Genomic DNA, 24,926 nt, shown 5'->3' with positions numbered 1-24,926 from the left:
GATAAACAGTCAGAATATATATGTACCGGAGTATTGTTTGACAGAGAGCGGATGTATGTGAGAGCTTCCAGAAGTGCAAACGTTTCCGTTAAATAGGAACTTGTGGCGCCAATGATTTTGTATCTGCCAACTTTCGTAAGCTGTCCGTGAACGTTAAGAAGTAGAAACGCCGAACCAGAGAAACGTGGCGTGAACGATCCATCCGTGTAGAGATGGTAGACTGAGAATGATGTGACAGTGGGCACCTCATGAATGTGGAGGCGACGAAAGAGGAAGCGGTGTTTCCGGCTGGGGTGAATGTCCCAGGGATTAAGAGGGAATTGGATTTGCTGCGGGTAGTAAGTGGTAGGGCCATAGGAGGTAATGGCTTTGAGTGTAAATAGTGAAAATTGAGCATTGAAACGAGCTAATTCTATTGGGAGTGGTAAAGTATTTGCCAGGACTTGTAGAGATGACGTTCTCGTTGTGCGGAATGCGCCGGTGAGTGTTAATAGCAGGGTGCGCTGAATGGATAGAAGTTTTGACTTAAACTGTGAAGTAGGAAATGGCGGCCACCAAACTGGAGATGCATATGTAAGAGACGGTAGCAGAACCTGATTATAGAGAAGGCGGAGAGCAGATGGCGACATCGAGTAGTGCATGCTGAGAAAGAGGAGGAGACGGGAGGAAAGAAGATCTGATTTAGTCCGAAGATAATTCAGATGATCATTAAATGTTAGGTGCGTGTCAAAAACCACTCCGAGAATTTTTATGGATGTCCGAGACTTCAGTGGTTGTCCGTTCACGCGAACAATGGGTTGGCGGATGCGACCAGATGAAGATGAATGACTGTTTGAGAAGTAGAGGAAGTGAGACTTCTCGGCACTGATGACTACTTTGGCGCGGTGCGCCCAGGCGGAGATCAGCCCGAGCGCGATGGAAGATTTCGCCTCCAACTCTATGCGGTTGGGTGCCGAAATCACCACAACCGTGTCATCAGCGTACGCTTGTGCAAACACGTCAGCAGGGAAGGGGAGTTCTAATAAGCCATAAATGATGATGTTCCACAACAGTGGACTTATGGGTGACCCCTGGGGGCTGCCCAATGTTGGAGCGGCGGACACTTCACCTGCGCGTGAACCGAAAATCACTCTGCGGTCAGTAAGGAAGGATTTCCGCAGGTAATAGAGATTAGCCGGGCAGTTATGGGACCGCAAAAAGTGTAACACCGCAGGGTGCCAGACGCTGTCAAAGGCGCCCTTGAAATCGAGAGCAATCAAAATGGCGTGCAATTTTTTAGCTTTGAAGGCTGCTAGGGTTCTCCTAAGATGGTACAAAGCGATGGGCGCACTCTTCCCATGCGTAAAGCCAAATTGATTTTTGTGAAGAAGGTTGTGAGAGTGGAGGAAAAAATATAGGCCAGAATTGATTAACCGTTCCAAAATTTTACCAAAAAGCGAATTCATAACGATAGGTCGGTATGAGGAGGGAGAGTCAAAAGGGCGGTTGGGTTTCGCGATGAAAATAATTCGACCGTTACGCCAATAGGAGGGGAAGTGGGATAACTGGAAACAGTGGTTGAAGAGAAAGAGAAAAAAGGACGGGTGGATAGCGAAAGAGTGTTTTGAGCATGGGAAGAGTGAGCCCATCAAGACCAGGTGCGGCGTTTAAGTTCCCTAAGTGCAGCGCATGTTCAATCTCGCCAATCGTGAAAGGAAGGTCCGGAAATGGCGTCGAATAAGGCGTGTTCACCATACTGCGCACGCGATCATGATGTGCGTCGTCCGTCGAGGGAGAATCAACAGAAACCTGTGCGGAAAGCAATAAACGGGAGGAGTTCAGTACACTGGACGTATACTGTCCGTTAGGTAATGGGAGTGAGGGAAGCTGACTATTGTTAGGAGTTTTGCCAAAAGAGATACGAAAGGGGAGGCCGAATAGGTTACGTTTAGAAAGTTCAGAACAGAGAGATTTCGAAGCAGATGTCTTGGCCCGATCAATGTTCATTTTGTAGTTTCCATGAGCGGCATAGTAGCTGTCTTTAAATGTTTGTCGGAGTGAAGGGTCGGCGGTTCTCTGATAGCGCCGGCAGAGGGCACGGACACGTTTTCTTTCGACAGTGAGCTCGGGGGTCCACCACGAATTGGTCGACTGTTGGCGCGGTCTTACCCAACGAGAATGCGCACGACAGAGGCGGTCGAAGATGGCGTAGAACTTGGCCACAACCAAGTCGACTGCCTCAGGCGACCGCAAAGTCGATCCCTGCACCATGGTGAACCAGCGCAAATTGACAAGTGTTTGTAAGAGCGCCGAAGTACCTGATTTGGTCAAACGTTTAGTTTTAGGTTTGAGTTGACCGAAGAAGGAAAATTGAATGAATTTGTGGTCGGAGAGTGTTTCAACGTCCGCTACCGCCCAGCTATAGCCGCAAGAGGCCAGAGGTACGGAAGCGAACGAAACATCTATCCAGCTTTCCGCGAGGTGAGACTGAAAGGTGGGTGGCGAGCGGGGGTCATTTAAAACGATGAGATTGTTTGCCGCAGTGAATTGCGCGAGCTGCGCGCCCCGGGTATCGCCATCCGCAGGACCCCAGAGGTGGTGTTTTGCATTAAAGTCACCTGCCATGATTACAAAAGGCATGGTGATCCTGGACAGGTGGAGTTGCAGCTCGTCGAATAGCGGCTGAAGAGGTTCGTGTGGAGGGGCATAAACAGCAACCACCGTAAACGAAACTGAAGGGGCGGCACAGGTGATAACGACATACAGGGAGTGAGCGGGTACTAAAAACACGTCATAGGTATTTTTGGTTGCCAACAGAGCCAGGCGGGGATTAACGGGAGAAGCGTACGTAATATGCGTATGAGGCAGGTGTGGGAGGGAGTTACCGCGTGTAAAAGGTTCGGAAAGAATGATGAAATCAATTTGATGCTGTGTAATAAAGTCTGACAGAAGCAGGGTGGGTTGTCTGGAATGAGCTAGATTCGTCTGTAGAAATTTAATAGGGGTGTTGGTATCCGTTGTTGTTGTCCGATAACCTGAACGTGCAAGCAAACCCGCGGCACCACAAGCATGCGCTCCTACCATAATAAGCGACACCCGTTGGTAACGCCCGGCTACTGAAGTACTCGGTGGCCAAGAAAAGAAGGAAAGGGTGCCGAAAGAAATGATTACATAGAGTGCGGTGTTGTGGCGGGAAACGGAGTGCGTGAGAGAAAAAAGGGGAAGAGAGCACAAGAGTACTGCAGTGCCCCGAGAAGAGGGTAACGGGGGAGTAGTGAAAGAATAAATGCAAAAAAGGAAGAAAGAGAAGGGAAAATAAAGGGAAAAGGTGAGTTGAGTAAGAAGGAAGAGAAGAGAATGACAGTTGGAAATAAAAGGTGACATATAGGGGCAGAGAAGGCCAGGGGGGGCGCGCCCGCCCGCCGGAGAGGGAAAGGGGCCGCGCAGCTGCCAGCAAACGTTGCCGAAAGACAAAGAGGCCAAAGCGGAGCGACCGGGCAGATCCAGAAGCCACCCGTTAACACGACTGACGAAGGCAACTGCGCGACCCCCCAGGTACCAGGAGAGGGTATATGTGTCGCATCAGCCATAGTTAGTGCGCATACGCATCCGCGCAACACGCTCCTGTAGAATGGGACACCGCGCGTCTCCCAACGGATGCGACGACTCCCGCTCCGCCCGCCGGCACTCCGCACAAGACACCGCCGCGTCTCCCACACAAATGGAGCACGCCTCCGCTAGGTGTGCGCCGGCACATTTTGTACAGCGTGCCTTTGAAGGGTCCATTCTGTGCGGGCACCCACGTTTAGAGTGCCCATACGTGGCGCAGTACGTGCATGTCGGGATGTGAACATCCTCGCGCACCGCAACAGAAGTCCAGCCTATCAGTAATCTGCCGCACGCCATAAGCGAGCGGAAAGCGGCCGCGTCCACTTCAAGGACGTGCGTGTAATTGCCGGATCTCTTCCGGAAAGAGACCCGCACTTTACACGAGTCAGGGCTAAGTTGGAGAGTCGGGTTCCGTGCATTGATCGCGGCAATCAGGCCATGAGCACCAATGTCAGGATCAACCCCTGATAACCTGACATGGGGGTGCCTTTTTTCGGCTACCTTAATTGATAATGCGGTGCAAGTGACTGAATTGCGCTCTATCGCACTCATAAGGCGGTCGAAAGACTCCTTCTCATTTGAGAAGACCCTCTAACCAAAACGAGTGTGGCGCGGACGAATATCCCCGATGCCCTCGGCAACCAAGTCGATGTTTTGTTTAAGCAGTGCCGCGACGTCTCGCGCGGGCGGGGCGGACGGAGCAATGGGCGTCAGAAACATAATGTAAGCATGGTCTCGCCTGGGAGCAAAATCTCGAGGAGGCGGAACAGCCAAGTCCGGGATCGTGTGAGGGCCGTCTCCAGGAGCCGCAGCTGTTGGCGGCGGGATCGTCGATGTCGGCGGCATATGCATGCCAAGGCGAGCAGCAGCCGCGTACGTCCTAATGGGGCAGGCTGTTTGTGCAGCAGGCGGCAATGCGCCACTGGCCGGGCGCCTCTCCAGTCGGAGCTGGTCGCGCAACTCATCGACGCGACCCGACTGGTGCGCGGCAATCGCACGCACATCAGAGCACTCCTGCACAATCTCCGAGAGCCAGGTAATAATCTGGGACCATTGGCTATTAGGTATCTTGCAATTGGGATGAAAAAGCAGGTCCATTATTCGTTGCTGCTTCTCAGCAATACGACGCATAGCGGCAGTGATCACCTGATCCAATCCCGGCTGAACAGTGGATACAGAAGTTCCGCAAATCGAAGGCGGAGGACTATGGACCGTGTCAGCAGGCGGTAAAATGACGGTAGTGGGTACCTCCCCGGCCGGCGGATCCCGCTCCCCCCCCCCCCCCCCCCGGCAACTCCGCGCCGCGAAGAATCGCGTCACCATCTGCAGAAAACACAGAATTGCTCTAACCGTCCGAGCGCGGCGACCTAACACCATCGGTAGGGTCGCGCCCGGAGGGCAGGGCGTCCTGCTCATCCCTCGTCTCAGACATGGCTGCGCACACTGGCAGCGGCCATGTCTAAGAGCAGGATGCCGGCCGACGGCAGGCTATGGGGAGAAAAGGCGAAAAATCGCCCGAAAAACCCCAATTTCGCGTCTAATCACCCGGGGGAATCAAACCCGGGGGAATTTCTTATCGGGGTTGTTTTTTAACAACCCCGATAAGAAATTCCGAGGGCCGAATGGGAAAACCTCACCTTTTCGAAGAAAAATCAGGAGCCGATGCAGCCGCCGGTCCGAACCACAGCACGAGCGCTCGTGCTGTGGTTCGGACCGGCAGCTGCATCGGCTCCTGATTTTTCTTCGAAAAGGTGAGATTTTTCCCATTCGGGTTTTTCCCATTCGGGATGGCGGGAGAGGCAGTCGGCGTCGTTGTGTAACTTGCCCGATTTGTACACTACCGAGAACGTGTACTCCTGTAACCGTAATGCCCAACGGCCGAGCCTTCCTGTGGGGTCTAAGTGTCGAGAGCCAGCAGAGCGCATGATGGTCTGTTATGACTACGAACGGCCGTCAATATAGGTACGGACGGAATTTCGCGACAGCCCAGACGAGAGCTAGGCACTCCCGCTCAGTAATGGTGTAATTCTTCTCCGACGGTGACAGAAGACCACTAGCATACACGATCACACGGTTGACTTCATTCTGTGTTTGGGCGAGGATAGCACCAATGCCATGGCCGCTTGCGTCGGTGCGAAGTTCTGTTCTAGCAGCCGGCTCAAAATGAGCCAGCACAGGTGGTGAAGTGAGGGCAGAAATCAACGACGCAAAGGAAGTCGCTTGTTCCGCGCCCCAAGAAAAGGCCGCATCCTTCTTGAGTAGGTCCATGAGGGGTCGAGCAATGTCCGCGAAGTTGAGAACAAAGCGGCGAAAGTAGGAGCAGAGCCCAAGAAAGCTGCGTACTTCTTGCGTGGACCGTGGAACCGGTAAGTCGCGGACGGCACGGACCTTGTCAGCGTCCGGTTGCACGCCAGTAGCGTCGACTAGGTGTCCAAGTAATTTGATCTGGCGGCGCCCAAAGGTACACTTAGATGAATTGAGCTGGAGGCCAGAACGCCGAAATATGTCGAGAATGGCCGACAGACGAGGGAGGTGGCTGTCAAAGCTGGGCGAGAAAACGATTACGCCATCCAGATAACAAAGATATGTTGACCATTTCAGACCACGTAGAAGAGTGTCCATCATGCATTCAAAAGTTGCAGGAGCATTACACAACCCAAAAGGCATAACCTTAAATTGGTAGAGGCCGTCGGGTGTGATGAATGCGGTCTTCTCGCGGTCGCGCTCATCGACGGCAATTTGCCAGTATCCCGAGCGGAGGTGTAGCGACGAGAAATATTTGGCGCCATGGAGGCAGTCGAGCGCATCATCAATTCGTGGAAGAGGATACACAACCTTCTTCGTTACCCGATTGAGATGGCGATAATCGACGCAAAACCGCCAGCTGTTGCCCTTCTTTTTCACAAGCACTACAGGGGATGCCCAGGGGCTAGAAGAAGGCTCTATCACATATTTATCAAGCATTTTATCAACCTCCTTTTGGATGACTTGGCGCTCAGAGTGAGACACTCGGTAAGGGTGCTTGTGAAGGGGGCTGGCGTCTCCAGTGTCGATGCGGTGGGCCACGACTTGTGTACGGCCTAATGGAGTGTTCTCAACATCAAATAGGTCAAGGTACGAAAACCACGGAGTGCTTCACTTTGGGACGGTAAGAGGTCGGGGGATATCATTTTGTCCAGAAGTGCCTGGGTTGGCGCCGGTATGACAGGTTGGGTCATGGGGTCAGCGTCAGCAGTGAATGCAGAAACAGTACATTCTTCCAGAGGTGACAGTTCTGCTAGTGAAATTCCTTGAGGAAGAACATGGGTCGAAGTAGAAAAGTTGAGGACTGGAAGCAGCGTTTTGTTGTTGGCAACAACCACTATGGTATGAGGAAGCGCGATGTTGCGCGAGAGGATCAGGTCTGTGAGGGGAGCGACCACATATTCACCATCAGGGACCGGTGGAAACGGTGACATAAGGACGTAGGTAGCAGCCTGCGCGGGAAGTCGTAGAAACTCCATGGAACGTAGGCGAGTGCTACTTGATGCGGCGTAATCAGGACACAATGGCAGTTCGAGCCGCAAAATGCCAGTAGAACAATCGATGAGGGCAGAGTGGGCGCTCAAGAAGTCAATACCAAGAATGACATCATGTGGGCGAGCGTCTAGAACAGCGAAAAGAACTGAAGTGCGGTGACCGGCAACAGTAACGCGGGCAGTGCACATACCAAGAACCGGTGTTCGGGTGCCGTCACCTACTCGCACAGTATGAGAGACGGCAGGTGTCAGCACTTTGCGTAGGCGGCGTCGGAGCGTAGAACTCAGAACAGATATGTGGGCGCCAGTAACAATGAGAGCAGTAACGGGCACACCGTCGACGAGAACACCGAGAAAATTGCGTCTGGAAGTAGGGTTCAATAGAGGTTTTGCGGTCCTTGTCGTCAATGCAGCCTCACCTCCCGGAGCTGCACTGGCTAGTTTCCCGGGTGGTGGCCAGAGGAAGCCGGAGAAGGAGAGCGACGGCGTTGAGGGGAGCGCGACTGGCGAATTTGAGGGGACGGCGATCGGCTGGACCAGTGTCCTTGTGTGGCAACATCGGCGTAGGTCGATTCGGAGCGCGAAGACAGACGGTGAGGATCACGGGCCGGAAATTGGTCGTCGAGAAGAGATGTGCTATAGTACTGGCCACGATCTTGGCGGCGGTCACCAGGGAAGCTTGGTCGGTAATTCCGACGATTGCGGCAGTGGCGTGAAATGTGGCCGACGCGAGAGCAAGAAAAACAGATTGGGCGATCGTCAGGCGTCCTCCACTCAGATGGGTTTCGGTAGCGGGGTGTGAACCGGGGAGCAGAAGCGGCAGCAGCAACAATTGGGGCGGCGTGGTGTTCAGTGGGAGGACCGGAAGGGCACATGGGCGGAGGAGCATAACTGGTGGCTTGTGGAACTAGGACGCCCATATTTGCTACCTCTTGACGGACGACGGCCTGAATGAGGGATATTGTCGCCAAATGGTCGTGACCAGGTGCCTGATAAGCGGCTGGAGCCATGGCTTCGAGCTCCTGGCGAACAATCCTGGCCAAGTGGTTAGGCGCCGAGAACGGAGGGGGCGTCATGGGACCTTCGCATGAGGAGGTCGCAGCTGTGTTCGGGAGTCTGTTAAAGCGCTGAGTAATCCGTCTGCTTTTTGCTTGTTCAAACCGCCTGCATTCTGTGATGAAGTCAACCATGGTGCAGTGCGCACACAGGAGTATGTTGAAGGCATCGTCAGCTATGCCTTTCAACACGTGGCCAACCTTGTCCGGCTCTGACATGTCTTTGTCAATTGTGCGGCACAAGGCTAGCACGTCTTGGATGTATGCGACGTACGATTCCGTGGACGTCTGAGCTCTGGCCGCCAGCTCGTGCCGGGCTGTCATTTGTCGCGCGGCCGATCGACCAAACAATGCGCGCATCTTCTCCTTGCAGACGTCCCAACTCGTCAGTTCTTCTTCGTGCGTGTTACACCACACGCGAGCCGTGCCCGTATGTAAAAAATGACGTTGGCGAGCATTAGGGTCTCATCCCACCTGTGGTGCTTGCAGACGCGCTCGTACAATAAGAGCCAATCGTCGACGTCATTGTTGTCCGTGCCGCAAAACGTGCCGGTGTCGAGGGGTTGCGAAAGGACCACGGTTGCTGGAGCCGCGGGCGCGGGCTGCGATGACTGCGTACTGTCCTCAGCCATGGAGGAAGGAGAAACGTGGCGTCCGCTCCGAAGATCCATGGCCGGGTGGAATAGAACCCGCAACTAGAGCACTGCACGGGCTCGGGCTTACCCGAAAGCCCGGGCCCGGCCCGGCCCGTGGGCCTGGGCCGGGTAGAGCAGTTTTTTCACGGGCTCGGGCCGGGCTCGGGCACGGCGTGTGCTTTTTGACCCGGGCCCGGGCCGGGCTCGGGTTTTTTGGTGCGGGCCCGGGCCGGGCTCGGGCTTTCTGCGAGTTATTCTCGGGCTTCTCAACTCTGAAAAACATGTATTTTTCGGTCTCGGGCCGGGTTCGGGCCGGTTTCGAGCCGGGCTCGGGCCGGGCTCGGGCTTAAGGTAAAGGGGTGGCGGGCCGGGCCGGGCGGGTAACGTAGATTATTTCCGGGCCCGGGCCGGGCCCCGGTCTCGTCATAAAAGTTTTGATCGGGCTCGGGCGGGCCACCCAATGTAAAAACGGGCCCGGGACGGGCCCGGGCCGCAAAAATCGGCCCGTGCAGTGCTCTACCCGCAACCTCCACCAAAAATACCTTACGGGGAGTATTTAATTACCAGTAAACGGCTAGCGCTTGTCTAGTCAAGACTGCACAGAGCGCACAGGTTCCAGCAGGTTTCAGTCTGACAGAAGAGCCTCTGACCCAGCCCCACTACAACGTCTTTGTCTTTGCAATGGCTTGTGACAATATATTTACAAGGCGATGAAGCGCTGAACCATATGGGCGAGAGCGCGCTAGATCAAAAACGTCTTCTTCATCGACGCTCCTCTTGAGGAATAGTCCCGTGACATGACCCCCGGTCGCTGAAGCACCGTCACGGTGCTTGCTGTGGTGTGGGCGAGTAGTAGGGTTTAAGGCGGGACACGTGGACAACGTCTGTAGGGGGCGAGACGGAGGGAGAGGAAGACGCGAGAGGGCCAATCTCGTAAGTGAGATCGGTTACACGCCTTAAGACATGGTTGGTCCGGAGTACCGAGAAAGCAATTTTTCGGAGAGTCCAACACGCCGAGTCGGAGTCCATAAAAGCACAAGGGCATCCGGAGTGTAGATAACGTCGCGATGACGGGAGTCATAGCGGTGCTTTTGGTGTCCTTGCGATGTAGTAAGGCGATGGCGAGCTATTCGGCGTGCCTCGTCAGCTTAGGAAATGGCATCGCAGGCGTAGTCAGTGGGGAAATGGACGGCATCGGGGATGATCGTGTCAAAAGGTAACTTGGGGTCGCGGCCAAATAGAAGATAAAAGGGTGAAAAACCAGTGGTATCATGACGGGAAGAATTGTAGGCAAACGTAACGAAGAGCAAAGCAACGTCCCACTCTTGATGGTCAGACGAGACATACATAGAAAGCATGTCAGTTAGCGTCCGGTTGAAGCGTTCGGTCAAGCGGTTGGTTTGCGGGTGGTAAGCCGTTGTAAACTTGTGTTTTGTCGAGCAGGAGCTAAGCAAGTCATCGATAACTCTCGAGAGAAAGTAGCGGCCACGGTCGGTGAGGAGTTGACAAGGGGCTCCGTGATGCAAGATGATATCGTGGAGCAGGAAATCAGCGACCTCCGTAGCACAACTGGTAGGGAGGGCGCGTGTAATTGCGTATCGGGTGGTGTGGTCCGTAGCAACGGCAATCCATCTGTTTCCAGAACTAGAGGCAGGGAAAGAACCAAGGAGGTCAAGGCCAACTCGGAAAAAAGGGTCAGACGGGACGTCAAGGGGCTGAAGCAGGCCAGCAGGAGGCATTCGTGGTTTCTTTCGGCGTTGGCACGGTTCGCAAGCAGCAACGTAGCGACGAACGGAGCGGTAAAGACCGGGCCAGAAGAAGCGACGCCGAACGCGGTCGTAGGTCCGGGAAACTCCAAGGTGACCAGCAGTCGAGGCGTCATGGAGCTGGTCGAGAACGCTCAAGCGTAGATGCGTAGGAATGACGAGCAACAGCTCGCGTCCCTCCGGAAGGACGCTGTAGCGATATAATGTGCCATCGTTAAGCACGAAGAGGTGAAGAGACGGATCGGGTGCTGCGGAATCCAGCTTCTGAATAAGCTCACGTAAGATGGGACCACTAAGCTGTTCATCCCGGATGTGGCCGAAAGCGGAGAGCGAGAGTATACAGGCAGGCGTGTCATCGGATGCTTCAGGGGGATCCACGGAATTCCGGGACAAACAGTCAGCGTCCCTGTGCAATCGGCCAGATTTATAATAAACAGCCGCAGTGCCCAGCGACCAAGACGCCCTCCGGGATCTTTAAGGGACGAAAGCCAGCAAAGTGCGTGGTGGTCGGTAGTGACAGTGAAATGCCGGCCATGTAAGTAGGGGCGGAATTTGCCCACCGCCCAAACGAGAGCAAGGCATTCCCGTTCCGTGATGGAGTAGTTCTGTTCGGCTGGGGAAAGGAGGCGGCTGGTATATATGCGATAACACGGGCATGCCCATTCTGATACTGGACCAAAACAGCGCCGATTCCGTGGCCGCTGGCATCGGTGCGGAGTTCTGTTGAAGCGGAGCAGTCGAAATGAGCCAGGATGATAAGTGGTTCTTGAGGGAAAGGGAAAGGTTGGCGCTATCTTCTGCAGCCCTTGAGGGAGCACGGCTCAGCGCCAAACCAGGACAGGTAGTATAGTGAGAAACGTGATGAGGGTAGAAAAGGCGGCAGCCTGTGCAGCGCCCCAATAAAACGAGACGCCTTTCTTCAGTAAGTTTGTGAGAGGGCGTGCGATTTCCGCGAAATGCTTGACAAAACGACGGAAGTAGGAGCATAGGCCCAGAAAGCTACGAACTTCCTTTGTGCAAGTTGGAACGGGGAAATTCTGCATGGCTCGAACTTTGTCAGGGTCGGGGCGAACACCGGTGGAGTCGACGAGATGACCCAGCATGATAAGTTGCTGACGTCCGAAGTGGCACTTCGATGAATTAAGTTGCAGGCCGGCTTTGCGAAACACAGAAAGAATACAGGAAAGTCGGTCGAGATGCGTTGCAAATATCGGTGAAAATACAATGACGTCATCAAGATAACACAGGCAAATGGACCATTAAAAACCGTGTAAGAGAGTGTCCATCATGCGTTCGAAGGTGGCCGGGACGTTGCATATGCCGAAGGGCATGACTTTAAACTGATTAAGTCCGTCCGGGGTTACAAAAGCGGTCTTCTCACGGTCCATGTCATCCACGGCTATCTGCCAGTACCCTGACCGAAGGTCGATTGATGAAAAATACTTGGTGCCATCAAGGCAATCCAGGGCGTCATCTATGCGTGGGAGCGGGTACACGTCTTTTTTGGTGATCTTGTTATGATGCCGGTAGTCCACGCAATACCTCCAACTGTTGTCTTTCTTTTTAACCAGAACAACAGGAGAAGCCCAAGGGCTGGAGGTAGGCTCGATTATATCTTTGGCGAGCATCTTGTCGACCTCCTTTTGAATGATGTGGCGCTCAGCTGGAGATACCCGATATGGTCGTCGGTGGATTGGATGGGCATCGCAAGTGTTTATGCGGTGCTTGACAGCGCAGGTTTGACCCGAGGATAGTCAGAAAGGTCAAAGACGTCGCGATAAGAGGAGAGGAGGCGAAGGAGATCGTCAGCTTGGTTGGGCGAAAGGTCTGGAGCGATCATTTTGTTAAGGTCGGTAGGAGACAGATCTCGTGAAGCAGACGGGATATCGGCGGTGCACGAGTGAGCAACATCAGGTGGAGACAAGGCCGAGATAACGTACTCGTAGGAGGGAGTCAGCATAGCGAGGGAAATGCCCTGTGGGAGCACTTGTGAGCGCAGTCCGAAATTCACCACAGGAAGACAAGTAAGATTGTCCCGTAGAGTTATAACAGTGTGAGGAATGCCAACACTGTGCGTCAACAGAACGGCAGTGACGGGAGCGAGCACATAGTCACCGTCAGGTACTGGTGGGGAGGGCGTCACAGCAACACAAGTCACGGCTTGCGGCGGCAAATGGACGTGCTCAGCAGAACAGAGGCGGCTTGTCATCGGTCCGGGTTGATCAATTACACTTGGTAGGTCAAGTTGTACCGTACCAGCGGAACAGTCGATGAGGGCGGAGTGGGCGGATAAAAAGTCAAGAACGAGTATGACATCATTGGAACAGCGGGCGAGGACGGTGAACAAAACAGAAGTTTGACGGCCGGCAACACTGACACGCGCGGTACAGAGGCCAGCTACGGGAGACGTACCACCATCGGCCACACGTACAACAGGTAATGGGGCAGGGGTCATCACTTTCTTCAACTGCTGACGGAGGTGAGAGCTCATAACAGAAATATGGGCGCCGGTGTCAATCAAAGCTTTAACAGGTAGGCCATCCACTTCAACGTCTATCAGGTTCTGATTGGTAGGGAGCGTCAACAGAGGAATTTGAGGGCAGGTCGTTACAGCAGCGTCACCTCCAGGAGCTGCAGCCGTCAGTTTTCCGAAGGAAAACGCAGGGCGTAGGACGAGGACGGGCAACGGCGTGGTGGAGGTGAACGAGAAGGTCGGCGTCGTGGTGAGGGCGAGCGGCTGTACTGGGCGGCGTTCCTAGTGTTCTCAGCAAATGTTTCTGGTTCAGTTTGGGATGGAACCTGGGGTTGATTTCGGGGTGGATAGCAGTAGCTGGAAAAGCTTGGTCAAGTAGGTGAGGGCCATGGACTTCGGCAGTACCGTGAAATGTGTCCAACACGTCCACATCGGAAACAAATTGCCTTATCGTCTGGTGTCCTCCACGCATTCGGATCACGATAATTCGGAGTATAGACAGTGGCGTTGGATAGGGTTGAAGCCGGCTGAAGGGTAAAGGTCAGGACGGTTGACAAAGCAGATGTTTTGAAGGCCCACGTTTGCCAGCTCTTGACGAACAACGGATTGTATCAGTGCAATGGTCGGTTGGGTATCACTGGGCTCCCCTCGCATGAAATGTGCAGGTGATGCGGCTTCGATTTCGCGTCGAACGATTCGGGTGATAGTCTCCTACGTGGAAGGCTGAGTCGTCATACGAACGTCCTCACAGGTTGATGTCGCTGCCGTGTTCGGGAGGCGGGAGAAGTGGTGGGCAATACGTCGGCTTTTAGCTTCTTCGAAGCGTCGGCATTCAGTGAGAATCTCAGTGACTGTAGAAGAGTTTTTAAACACGAGCAGCTGAAACACATCGTCCGCGATCCCTTTCAACACATGCGCGACCTTATCCGCTTTTGTCATGTTGGCGTCAACTTTCCGGCAAAGGGCCAGCACATCCTGAATGTACGTCAGGTACGACTCGGTAGACGTCTGCGCACGCGAATCAATTTCTTTTTTGGCGGCACGCTGGCAGCCTGCAGGTTGGCCAAACAACTCCCGAAGTTGAGTCTTACATAAGCTCCAGCTCGTGATGGCCTCTTCGTTGTTATCAAACCAGGCCTTCGCAGTTCCCCTCAGATAAAATAAGACGCTCGCCAGCATCAAGGTCGGGTCCCACCTGTAATGTGCGCTGACACATTCATAGAGGCGAATCCACTGGTTGACGTCCTCGCCATCAGCGCTAGAAAAGGTACCAGGGTGACGGGGTGGAGCCAGGATGACGGCTGGCATGGCGGCCGCCGGTGACACAGTTTCACCGCCAGTAGACATGCCGAGCGTGGCGACTTGGCGGCCGCTGCGGAGCTCCGTCTTGCGTTATACCCCCAGCACTTCCACCAAGATGTTACGGGGAGGCAGACACAACAGTAAAACGTATTTACAATATATTTACAAGGCGATGAAGCGCTGAACCATATGGGCGAGAGCGCGCTAGATCAAAAACGTCTTCTTCATCGACGCTCCTCTTGAGGAATAGTCCCGTGACAATATAAGTAAGGCCGGAACTTAGTCAGAGCCCAGATGATGGCCAAGTATTCTTTTTCCGGCAAAGTGTAATTTGTCTCAGCTTTCGTAAGCGTACGACTTGCATAAGCGACGACATATTCAGGAAACCCTTGTTTGCGTTGGGCAAGAACAGCACCGAGGCCGACGCCGCTGGCATCTGTGTGCACCTCAGTAGGAGCTGTCGGGTTGAAGTGGCGCAAAATTGGCGGAGACGTAAGTAGATGCCGGAGCTTCCTGAAAGCTTCATCGCACTGGGATGACCACGAAGTGAGGGGCCCGTTGCGTCACAGAACTTTCGTCAGGGGTGATATGATGGCGGCGAAATTGCGAATAAAGCGTCTGAAGTACGAACACAGACCAACGAAACTGCGTAATTCTTTGACATCTTTGACAGACGTTGGCTTAGGGAATTCGGCGACGGCCCGAAGTTTGGCTGGATCTGGGAGTATCCCATCCTTGGATACGACGTAACTGAGGATTGTCAGCTGCCGAGCAGCAAATCGGCAATTCTTTAGGTTTAGTTGTAGGCCAGCGTTTGTTAAGCACGTCAAAACACAGCGTAGGCGTTGAAGGTGTGTTTGAAGGTTGAAGTCCGGCACAAAATTGAAGGTGAAGTCCGGCGCAAAAACAACAACGTCGTCAAGATAGCACAAGTATGTGTGCCACTTCAAGCCGCGCAGAAATGTGTCCATCATGCGCTCAAAAGTTGCGGGCGAATTACATAGTCCAAAAGGCATTACGTTAAATTCGTATAAGCCGTCGGTAAAAGCTGTCTTTGGCCGATCGGCGTCTGCCATGGGTACTTGCCAGTACCCTGAGCGCAGATCTAAAGACGAAAATAATTATGCGCCCTGTAGACTATCAATGGCGTCATCTATGCGAGGGAGAGGGTACACGTCCTTGTGTGTGATCTTGTTGAGGCGCCGGTAGTCGACACAGAACCGCACAGAACCATATTTCTTCGTAGCGAGGACGACAGGGGATGCCCATGGACTGTTGGAAGGTCGTATCACCTCGCGGCGAAGCATGTCGTCGACTTGTTCATTGATTACACGACGCTCTGCAGGAGATACACGATACGGTCGTTGCCGCAATGGCGTTTGCGAGCCAGTGTCGATGCGGCGCGTAACAGTGGATGTCCGGCCTAGGGAAGGTTGCCTGACATCGAAAGAAGAACGAAATCCTTCTAAGAGGCACAAAAGTTGAGATCGCTGGACCGGCGTAAGGTCATCGGCGATAGAAGAACCGAACACATCACTCGAAGCTTGTCCCTCACAGGTATAAAGAGCAGTGAGCGCACTGGAACTAGCACAGCAATGGTCATCGGGGAGGTCTATAACTTGCACGTCTTCGATCGCTTGTACATGGCCGAGACATTGCCCTCGGAGCAGAATCACAGAGTATGGAAACAGGTTGCAAACGAAAATGGTGCTGTAGCCCTGTTTGATGGCCACTGTCGCAAAAGGTAGCAGCAGACCTGTCCGGGTGCGAAAGCGGTCAGATGGAGACAGTAGCGCAACAGCGTCGGAGAGGCCGCTGCAGTACATGGGCACGACCGTTGACGTGTTGGGAGGAACGTGAGTGTCGTCTTGAACAAGTAGCTTCCTCAACAGCGAAGTCGGTGAGCGGCAAATCTAACAGCGGCGAGAGTTCCATTTCGGCCCGTGCGCAATGGATAACGGCATTGTGGCGCGAGAGGAAATCCCAGCCGAGGATAACGTCGTGAGAACACGAGGTGAGGATGATAAATTCTATCGCGTACAGAAGGTCGTCAATAACAATACGAGCAGTGCAAGCCGCTAAGGGGTGGATATGCTGAGTACTGGCTGTGCGGAGGGACAGTCCAGAAAGGGGCGTCGTGACTTTCCGAAGTAGGCGGCAAAGCTTAGCATCCATAACACATACGGCGGATCCAGTGTCCACGAGTGCAGATGCGCGAACACCGTCAATAAACACATCGATCACATTTGAAGGACTGCGTTGAGGACTTTCACGTTTCGACGGCGCCGTAGCCCTTGCCTCTTGGACTGCGACGATTACTTTTCCTCGTCCCGAGTTACGGGACGGGGTCGCATCGGCGACAGTGAGCGACGGCGTGGAGACGGTGAACGGCGGGTAGTTGGCGTCGGACGCAGAGTCGGTGACATGGCCGAATGGGGGTCGGAATATGGACGGTTGAACTGGCTTGTCACGGCTGATGCGTCGCTAGGCGGCGGAACGCGATTACAATAACCAGCGATGTGACCGGCATGGCCGCACGCAAAGCATATCGGCTGGTTGTCGGAAGTACGCCACCGGTTCGCTGGGGTAGGTCCCACCCATGTAAGAGATCGCGTAGTACAGGGCGGATGCTGGTATGACGGCATGGCGGGCTGCGGTCGGGGCCTAGCCGTGACGTTGGCATAACCGAGAGGCACACGCGGAGAAAGTGGTTGAGTCCTGGCGACGACTTCAGCGTAGCTGAGTGGTGCAGCCGTCCGGACCTGTTGGGGTGTCGCGACGACATCAGCGTAGCTTAGTGGAGCGGCCGCAGGAAGATGTTGATGCTGGTCTGGCAAGACCTCGGCGATTTCCTGCTCGATCACGCGACGGAGCGAGGGCATAACATTCGTTGCGGGCTGTTGCACATGGGGTGGCTGAGTGAAGGTTATCAAGGAGAGCTGGCGTGCAATAACTTCCTCCCGAACGAACGCTTTCATTTCCGTAAGCAGTGCGGACTGGTCGGAGATGGTGGCCAAACCAGCAATGTGTCCGTCACGCGATGAAGGGCGACGTGTCAACGAGCGCTGCCTTCGTAGCTCCTCATAGCTTTGGCAGAGAGTAACGATGTCTGACAGGGACTGGGGATTTTTCGCAAGTAGCATGTGGAACGCATCGTCTTCGATCCCTTTCATAACATTTCGTATTTTGTCGGATTCCGACATCGTCGCGTTGACTCTTTTGCACAAGTCCAGAACATCTTCAATGTAGCTGGTAAATGATTCACCCGGCTGCTGTGCACATTCGCGCAAAAGCGATTCTGCTCGCAGCTTGCGCACCTCAGAGCGACCAAGCACCGCCACCAAAGAAGTCTTGAACGAGGACCACGTCGGAAAATCGGTCTCATGGTTGCTGTACCAGAGACTGGCTACACCCGCGAGATAGAAGATCACATTGCTGAGCTTATCGAGGTCGTCCCATTTGTTGTGAGCGCTTACTCTCTCATATGTTGTCAGCCAGTCATCCACATCGATTTCGTCCGCGCCGCTGAAGATGGCAGGGTCCCTGTGGCGAGGCACACCAGAGCACATGACAGAGTGAGGAGGCGCTTGCTGGGATGGGGTAGGTGGCACTTGCTGGGATGCGTCTTCGGGCATGGTAGAGCGTAGGGTACGGGATCGAAGCTCAAGGATTGACGCTGTAGGCATAAGCACTCTCCACCACTTGTAAAGGCGTTTATTAGACACCAGCCGTTTGGGCTGTCCGGTGTTTTGAAGGTCCGGGCTCTAAGCACGAGCGGCGTTTCTCGAGGAAAGCGCAGGAGGGATCGATCCACTAGAAATGGCTGGAGAGCGTCACCCGCTATGGCGTTCGTATTCTTCCTTACAATATACAGGGTGTTTCAGCGAACACTTTCAAAAATTCTTAAAGGTTGCCTGTGGCAGATAGCACAATTCTAGTTCATGAGCTCGTCTACTCGAAGAGGCGGACATTACTTGCATAAGAAATTGAAATGCATAATCGAATAATTAACAAAAATTAGCTAATTAAGTTTTTAACTAATTACCTGATGGCCCATATTCCAATTTACAAATTGTAGCCGTGGAGTTCGCAAGGCGGATCCACTTGGAACGAATTCTCTGGATGACACCAGTTTCGAAATATTAATTCCCAAACTTCGCGGAGAAATGCATTGGCGTTGCAGTTAGTTTCTTAACCAAACGTCGCTTTATACAATGAAGCACAAAATTAACTGGAATGCCAATGCATATCTCCGCAAAGTTCGGGAATTATTATCTCGAAACTGGCGTCATCCTGAGAAATAATTCCAAGTGAATCCGCCTTGCGAACTCCACGGCTACAATTTGTATATTGCATTATGGGCCATCAAGTAATTAGTTAAGAACTTAATTAGTGAATTTTAGTTGATTAGTCGAGTATGCATTTCAATTTCTTGTGCAAGTAATGTCCGCCTTTTCGAGTAGACCAGCTCATAACCTAGAATTGGGCTATCTGCCACAGACAACGTTAAATAAATTTTGAAAGTGTTCGCTGAAACACCCTGTATATATATATATATATAAGCATATCATAAGAAGCCAACAAACAATAACACCAAGGACAACATAGGGGAAATTACCTGTACTAGTTAGTTGAATAAAAGAAATGATAAATTAATGAAAATGATAATGGTTGAAAAAACAACTGTCCGCCGGTGGGGAACGAACCCATTACGCGTGCGATGCTCTCACTATTGAGCTACCGCGGAACCGTTGTCCCGTGTCCCGAACGCGTATTTCCAATTGCTAGTAGATACAGCGCTCAACCGCTGGCGCCACGCTGGGCCGCTCGCGCATAACATGTTTCTAGCCGGCGCCGTTGGAACGGAGGAGGCGTTGACGGAGAAAACGCTGGGCTGGTGGTGACTAGCCTGCTGTTGGGATCGCTGGTATTATAAACGCATCACTGTTTTGATGATCCAAATATAATCTCACTATCAGGGAGGGAGCAGTCTACCTGACTGCAGCAGTATTTTTTTATTTGGGTTGTTGCTACGCTGCGCTCCGCAACACCCCAACGACCGCCGCTTCGCGTCGGCGCCCGGCACCACGGCTGCCGCCGTGGCGCCGGGGTTCAAGCTACCGCGCTGGCAAACAGAGAGGGGGGAAAAAAGGAAAAGCGTGATATTAAGAAAAAAAATTCTACCCAGGCCGAGATTCGAACCAGCGTACACATGATTCCCGAAGCGCGCGCCGTAATTACTCCGCCATACAGCCACGCTTCCAAGAGGTGCATTTATGCGAACCATATGAGTGCTTAACAGCACAATGCCATCAGTGGCGCACCAACGCGGGGTTTCGGGGGTTGTAACCCCCCCTTAGGCCGACTTAACCCCCCTCTTTTGTTTAACCCCTTTTCTTTCCTTGCGCATTTAAGTACTGCAACTAAGATGTAAGACGCGCAATCGTCTACACACTCATAAAAAGCGCATTTTTTGACAATTTCTCGTGAAGAAATGGAAGTTAGTGCTATGTATATGGTATTGGCACCCCCCTGGCAGAGATCCTGGGTACGCTACTGAATGCCATAGCCGCTAAGCTGCCACCATGTGTGACAGTGAATGGGTATTCGATATTGTCACGTAGTAGTGACGCTGAAGTAAACAGGCGTAAAACTGTGTATGACGAAACTGATTCTTTATTGGGTGAACCTGTGCCCACAAAAGCAAGCTACACTCAAAGCACAACGAAAGCGGCGAACACAGTCGGCGGTCGTCGAAGATCTGATCAGCGGCGCGACGCGTCGGCTTTTATACCTGAGTCAACGAAGGTTCCAGTTTAATCCCTGATGCCCGCGTGTCTTCCAGAAAGTTCTAGACAATTCGCGTTGGTCACACGATCAGATAACATAAGCGTCGGTGAAAACAGGCAACGAAAAGAAGCATCGATAACGTTCTAGAAACTTCCGATACAGGCGCGTCCTGCACCGAGCGATAACGTTTAACATTTGTTAGCCAGTGGAAAGCGGCCACCGGTGAAAGATAAACATGTATACGTGTCAATATGCGTATGGTACAGTGCCATACTTTTGCAATGGATTCCCAAGGGGATGTTAAAAATGGTTGACACAGACAACAATTCGGTATAACCAGGTTCGACTGTAAATAGTGTTCGATAGTCTTAAGACACTTCTTGCATGTGTGAAAGTTGAGCCAGGAAGCTAATTTTCAGTTATTTGACAGGGCATCTTTTGCTTCATTAATTTTCTCATACATCACTTGTTGCAGTGCTGTAATTGCATCTATTTGCTGATGAGTATTGAGTAAACGTAACTGTTGTGCAAGCGACATGCAGAAAAAGTACGGAAGGTCGTGACATTCTCTAGTAGATTGCGATGTCCTGACAGCGCGCAATTGACTAAGACACTCTGTTGCGATGTCCACATGCGAAACCGGCGGTGCAGAGCTGCAAAGAAACATGGTATATACTTTAGGCATGTGATGGTCAAAATATGTGCGCTCTTATCTTACTTAGAATCACTGGCGGACATCCTAGGGATCTTCCGTGGCCTGTTCATCCAGAGGAGAAAATTGAAGTATACGGTGTCAAAAACAGGTTGTATTGCAAAGTGTGAATAGCATGGATGCATCAAAACTTTCACAGTAATCCTACTGCAACTACTTGCCTTTCAGCATGAAACACTGCATCTTGGTCAGTCTCTGCACTGTCTACTGACCTGCAGAATAAATTGCTGTCACCACATATATATTTGACTGAAACTGAACATATAAAATGAAAATTTACATTTAATTTCTGGGACTTTCAGGTTCATGTTGAAAAGATTGATCTCACCTGTCTGTTTCCATAATTGCAGGTGTTACCGGGAGTGGTGATGCCCCTGCTCCTGAAAGCTCATCCTGAGAACTTGCGTCATAAATGGCATCCTCCAGCTGCGGTGTCTCTGCAACCTCCGTGCTGCCCTCTGTGCTCGTACTTGGTCGATCCACGTTTGGTGTTCTGTGTTATGTGTCATTGACAAAAACAATCATGCGAAACAATTTTGAGCTTCCTCACTGCTTTGTTGAATAGCGTTTGTATCAAATGACCACTGGTGATTGCTTTCAAGCAGTGCAAAATTACTTCGTGGAACTGGAGAAAAACATAATTTCAGAGGAATTTTTCCAATATGTGCCATGCAGTGATGAAAATATGTACTAAAGCCACAATACACTGCACTGTGTTCAGTGCAATTTGAGTGCAGTTTTTGGTTCTTTTGACGTACGACTTCATTTACACTTTAAGGATGGAAAACGAGCTGAACTCATCAAGCGCATACTTTGTAAAAAAGGACAAATGACGAGACTAGCTCGTCGAGCGCTTCTTTGTTTTCCATGCAGGCCTGAAGATGATTTAGCTCCTGTGAATGATGGTCTGTGCCTCTTCTAGAAGGTGCGCGAGCATCTTCTCCTTCTATTTAATGTCACATAGTGCAAGATGTTTAAGAGTAATGTTCAGAGTGCAGACTCTGTTCTGTTCCTTTCTGTATATTTGAAAATGGGATCCTTTGTGGTGCAAGTGCATGCTTCAAGTAGTGCTGAAATCGAAATAAAATGTGATGAGTCTGAGTTTAGCCTCTTCAAGTGAGAATGATTATGAACTGGGCTCGGGCAACAATCGTCAGCTGGCTTGTGCGCAGTGAAGGCATCCCTTGTTAGACTGTTTTTTTTTATAGCAGGCTAGATCTTGCTGACCAAGTTATAATGCTGAAAAGTAAACGTGGTGATTGTTAGAGCTCATCTGCTTCAAGTGTTCAAGTGCAGGTGAATTTGAAGTGACATTGGTGAGCAGTAAAACCCCCATTTGCTTCAGTACAAAAATTTTTTTCAAGTAAGCCCTTCGGACCAAACTTTTTTGCATAATGTCCCTTTATGTGATCATTAGATTTGTTTGCACGCATAGAAAACATGGCTTTTTTGCAAGTTGTCTGAATATCATTTCCATCCTTAAAGGCTCAACACACACCTTTTTACTGCCAAATTTATTGGAAGCTCTGTGAGAGCTCCCTTGCAACTCACCGTTCAGGACTCGCGAAGTCAATGTTTGTGCAGATGCTGAAAAGAGGACATAAACACATGTTAATTATGCTTCACCAATCCATTTTTTCCTACATTGCAGTTCGTTCAATATAAATTTTTATTTTGAATTAGTTTGCCAAGAGTGCATAGGTTAGCCAAACCCTTTCATGCCTAACCTCTCATCCATCAGATCCATAGCACTTTGCTAAGCTTTAGTGATTATTGTGCATCTCTAGTTTATCAGAGCAGTTGCTCATTAAGTGTTATGTTTAGTTATGTAATAGCTGATGATGTTGCCAACGTATAAATACTTATGAAATATTTAGCTTGGGTATCACATCGAGTGCGTGTTACTTTGGAGATCTGAAATTGTCACTGCATGACTATTGAGATGCGTTCAGATTAACGGTCAGTATTTATATGTTATTTATCAACCGTTTGCATGGTTATTTATTATCATTTCTTCAGTGTACATGGTCACAATGTTTACCTCTGTCAACACTATGCAGCACCATTTGTGGACTGCTATTGTATTGTGGTATCTAGTTGCTCATTTTTTTCCTACATTGCAGTTTGTTCAATATAAATTTTTATTTTGAATTAGTTTGCCAAGAGTGCATATGTAATATAGGGAGCACTTCTTGTATACAGGATGCATGCGTTCGTTTGTTTGTCTTTGTGGTTTTTAGTATATATTTTGCTCATTTCTTGCATGTAATTGACTGAAATTGAAGTAATAAAGATAACCAAGAAAAGTCATGCTGAGCTCACATTGGTTCTTTCAAGACTGGACCCATCAGAGACATCATTGACTCGAAGTGTGCCCATTTCACGGTTGGTACATCAGCTGCACCTGCTCCGCTTCTCATCGAGTCTTTGATTTTATTGCGCTGCTTGTTGAAAGTGTCCTTCAGGTTCTTGAATTTGTTTTGAGCAGCTATTCCTGCAAACATTTGATTTATTTATACACGCATGCGTGCAGAGGCTGAGCCACGGTTTAAAATATAGTTAGCTATTCACAGGTGAAAGAGACTCTTTATTAGAAAAAAGATTTTTACCGGCACGTGTATAATCACTGGCATGTATACTCTGTAAAGGGATGGGGAATGGGAATAAAAGATTCCAGAGGATAGTGGCAAAAAAAGGAGAACAAAAATAAATGTGAAATGCGCAAGTGGACCTGATACTATAATAATTACAGGTGAGGTGAATTTAGGCTTTTCTATATGAAATAGTATACTTCCTTGTACTGGTATAATATTTGCTGCACTTTTCATATCTGCATTTATTCAGTGCCAAAAAAATAATGTAGCTGTGGAATACTACTTGTTCAATGTCTAATTACACTTCCACTCAAAAGTATATTACATGCAGAATAAATGAAAAAAAAATTTTGGCAGATAACGGAACACCGTGCAATAGTGCACAATATGTTCATGTTTCCCTATGACTCGCCTGCAAAACGTGTATATTCGTAGTGCGCCGCTACACATCAAGTTGCTTTTTCAAATTGTGCTCCTCGCCACCATAGAGCATGCAGCGCAACTGATGGACACGCGGGATAGTGAACGGACATGCTCAGTGTTCGAAATAGCATTCTGGATGTGCGTGGTTTTTCCACGCACACCCAGAATGCTTCCACGCACATCTAGAAAGCAGGTGCTGCATCCAGAATGCAGCACCTGCTTGTACACTGGGCTGGCCGGCCGTCAAACAAAAACAAACGTGCTCGCCAGCGTGTTTGGGAACATGTGTTGCGATCTTTTATGGGCATGACTACAGAACCAATTCTGCTTTTCTGATAGCCTAGCGCAAGGCTGTATTATCGCAAGGCTGCAGCATCGCAAGCCTCAGCTGGAGCTTGCAATATGAGCACCAAATTAGGAAGATCATAGAACACGCACTTACCACTCAATCCAAGTTCACTGCCGATCTTATTCCACAGCTCATCTTTCAGCATGTTGTCCTTGTGCTTGACGTGGCGCTTGTCGAAAAGTACAGGGTAGTTGCGGACCAATTCTATCAGCATTTCCGACGTCGCGACCGACTTCGACGACTGCGACATGACGCGCGCGTGCGACTCGGCCGCCATCTTAGAAATTCTACTCGCGCTCCGATTGGTCCGCGGCGAGGGAATCCGCCGGCAGCTGCCGCAAAAATCGGTCCGAGACCGATCGGCGCGGAAAGGGCTATTCCGCCGGATCTCGCCGCCGCCGAACTCGGTTCCGCGCCGCTCCAGACGCCGAATGTCTCAGTGTGAACGCGCCCTTACGGCCTTTGCAATGATGGATGCTGCCGCCTGCCGCCGCAACTCTGTGGTGGCGCTGTTAGCTCACCGCTGCTAAAACCCCTTGATGTTAGAAAGTAGCGACACGCTCTGATCTACGCCGCAACGCCCTCGCCGGCGCGGTCAACCTCCTCTTTCTCTCCCCCTCTTTCGCGGAGGCAGCGCATCCGCCACGCTGAATGGCTGCGGCGCTCGAGACTACCCCGTCAGGTGACCATGACGTCACATAAACGGCGCGAAACTTGCTTT

The 24,926-nt window shown here is 51.3% G+C and overlaps 1 protein-coding gene across 1 annotated transcript; it reads right to left on the bottom strand.

The window, feature by feature from the left end:
* Window positions 1-5,012: 5,012 nt before the first annotated feature.
* Window positions 5,013-24,482, bottom strand: LOC119462562 (uncharacterized). The gene is made up of 5 exons (XM_037723901.1): window positions 24,299-24,482; window positions 23,162-23,333; window positions 22,391-22,426; window positions 21,168-21,332; window positions 5,013-5,076 (listed from the first exon to the last, which is right to left on the bottom strand). Exons 1-5 carry the CDS (start codon window positions 24,480-24,482, stop codon window positions 5,013-5,015), a joined length of 621 nt encoding a protein of 206 aa, XP_037579829.1.
* Window positions 24,483-24,926: the final 444 nt, after the last annotated feature.

Source organism: Dermacentor silvarum, chromosome 8 (genome assembly GCF_013339745.2).
Source record: "Dermacentor silvarum isolate Dsil-2018 chromosome 8, BIME_Dsil_1.4, whole genome shotgun sequence".
In the NCBI taxonomy this organism is placed as follows: domain Eukaryota; kingdom Metazoa; phylum Arthropoda; class Arachnida; order Ixodida; family Ixodidae; genus Dermacentor; species Dermacentor silvarum.
The sequence above is the reverse complement of the archived record's forward strand: the minus strand, read 5'-3'. Positions and strand labels throughout refer to the sequence as shown.

Coding starts and splice junctions, on each gene's coding strand:
- LOC119462562 (XM_037723901.1), bottom strand. CDS start 24,482: ATGGCGGCCGAGTCGCACGCGCGCGTCATGTCGCAGTCGTCGAAGTCG. Junction 23,334..24,298: donor CAGTGAACTTGGATTGAGTG/GTAAGTGCGTGT, acceptor AAATGTTTGCAG/GAATAGCTGCTCAAAACAAA. Junction 5,077..21,167: donor GCAATTATGGAAACAGACAG/GTGAGATCAATC, acceptor TTCTCCCCATAG/CCTGCCGTCGGCCGGCATCC.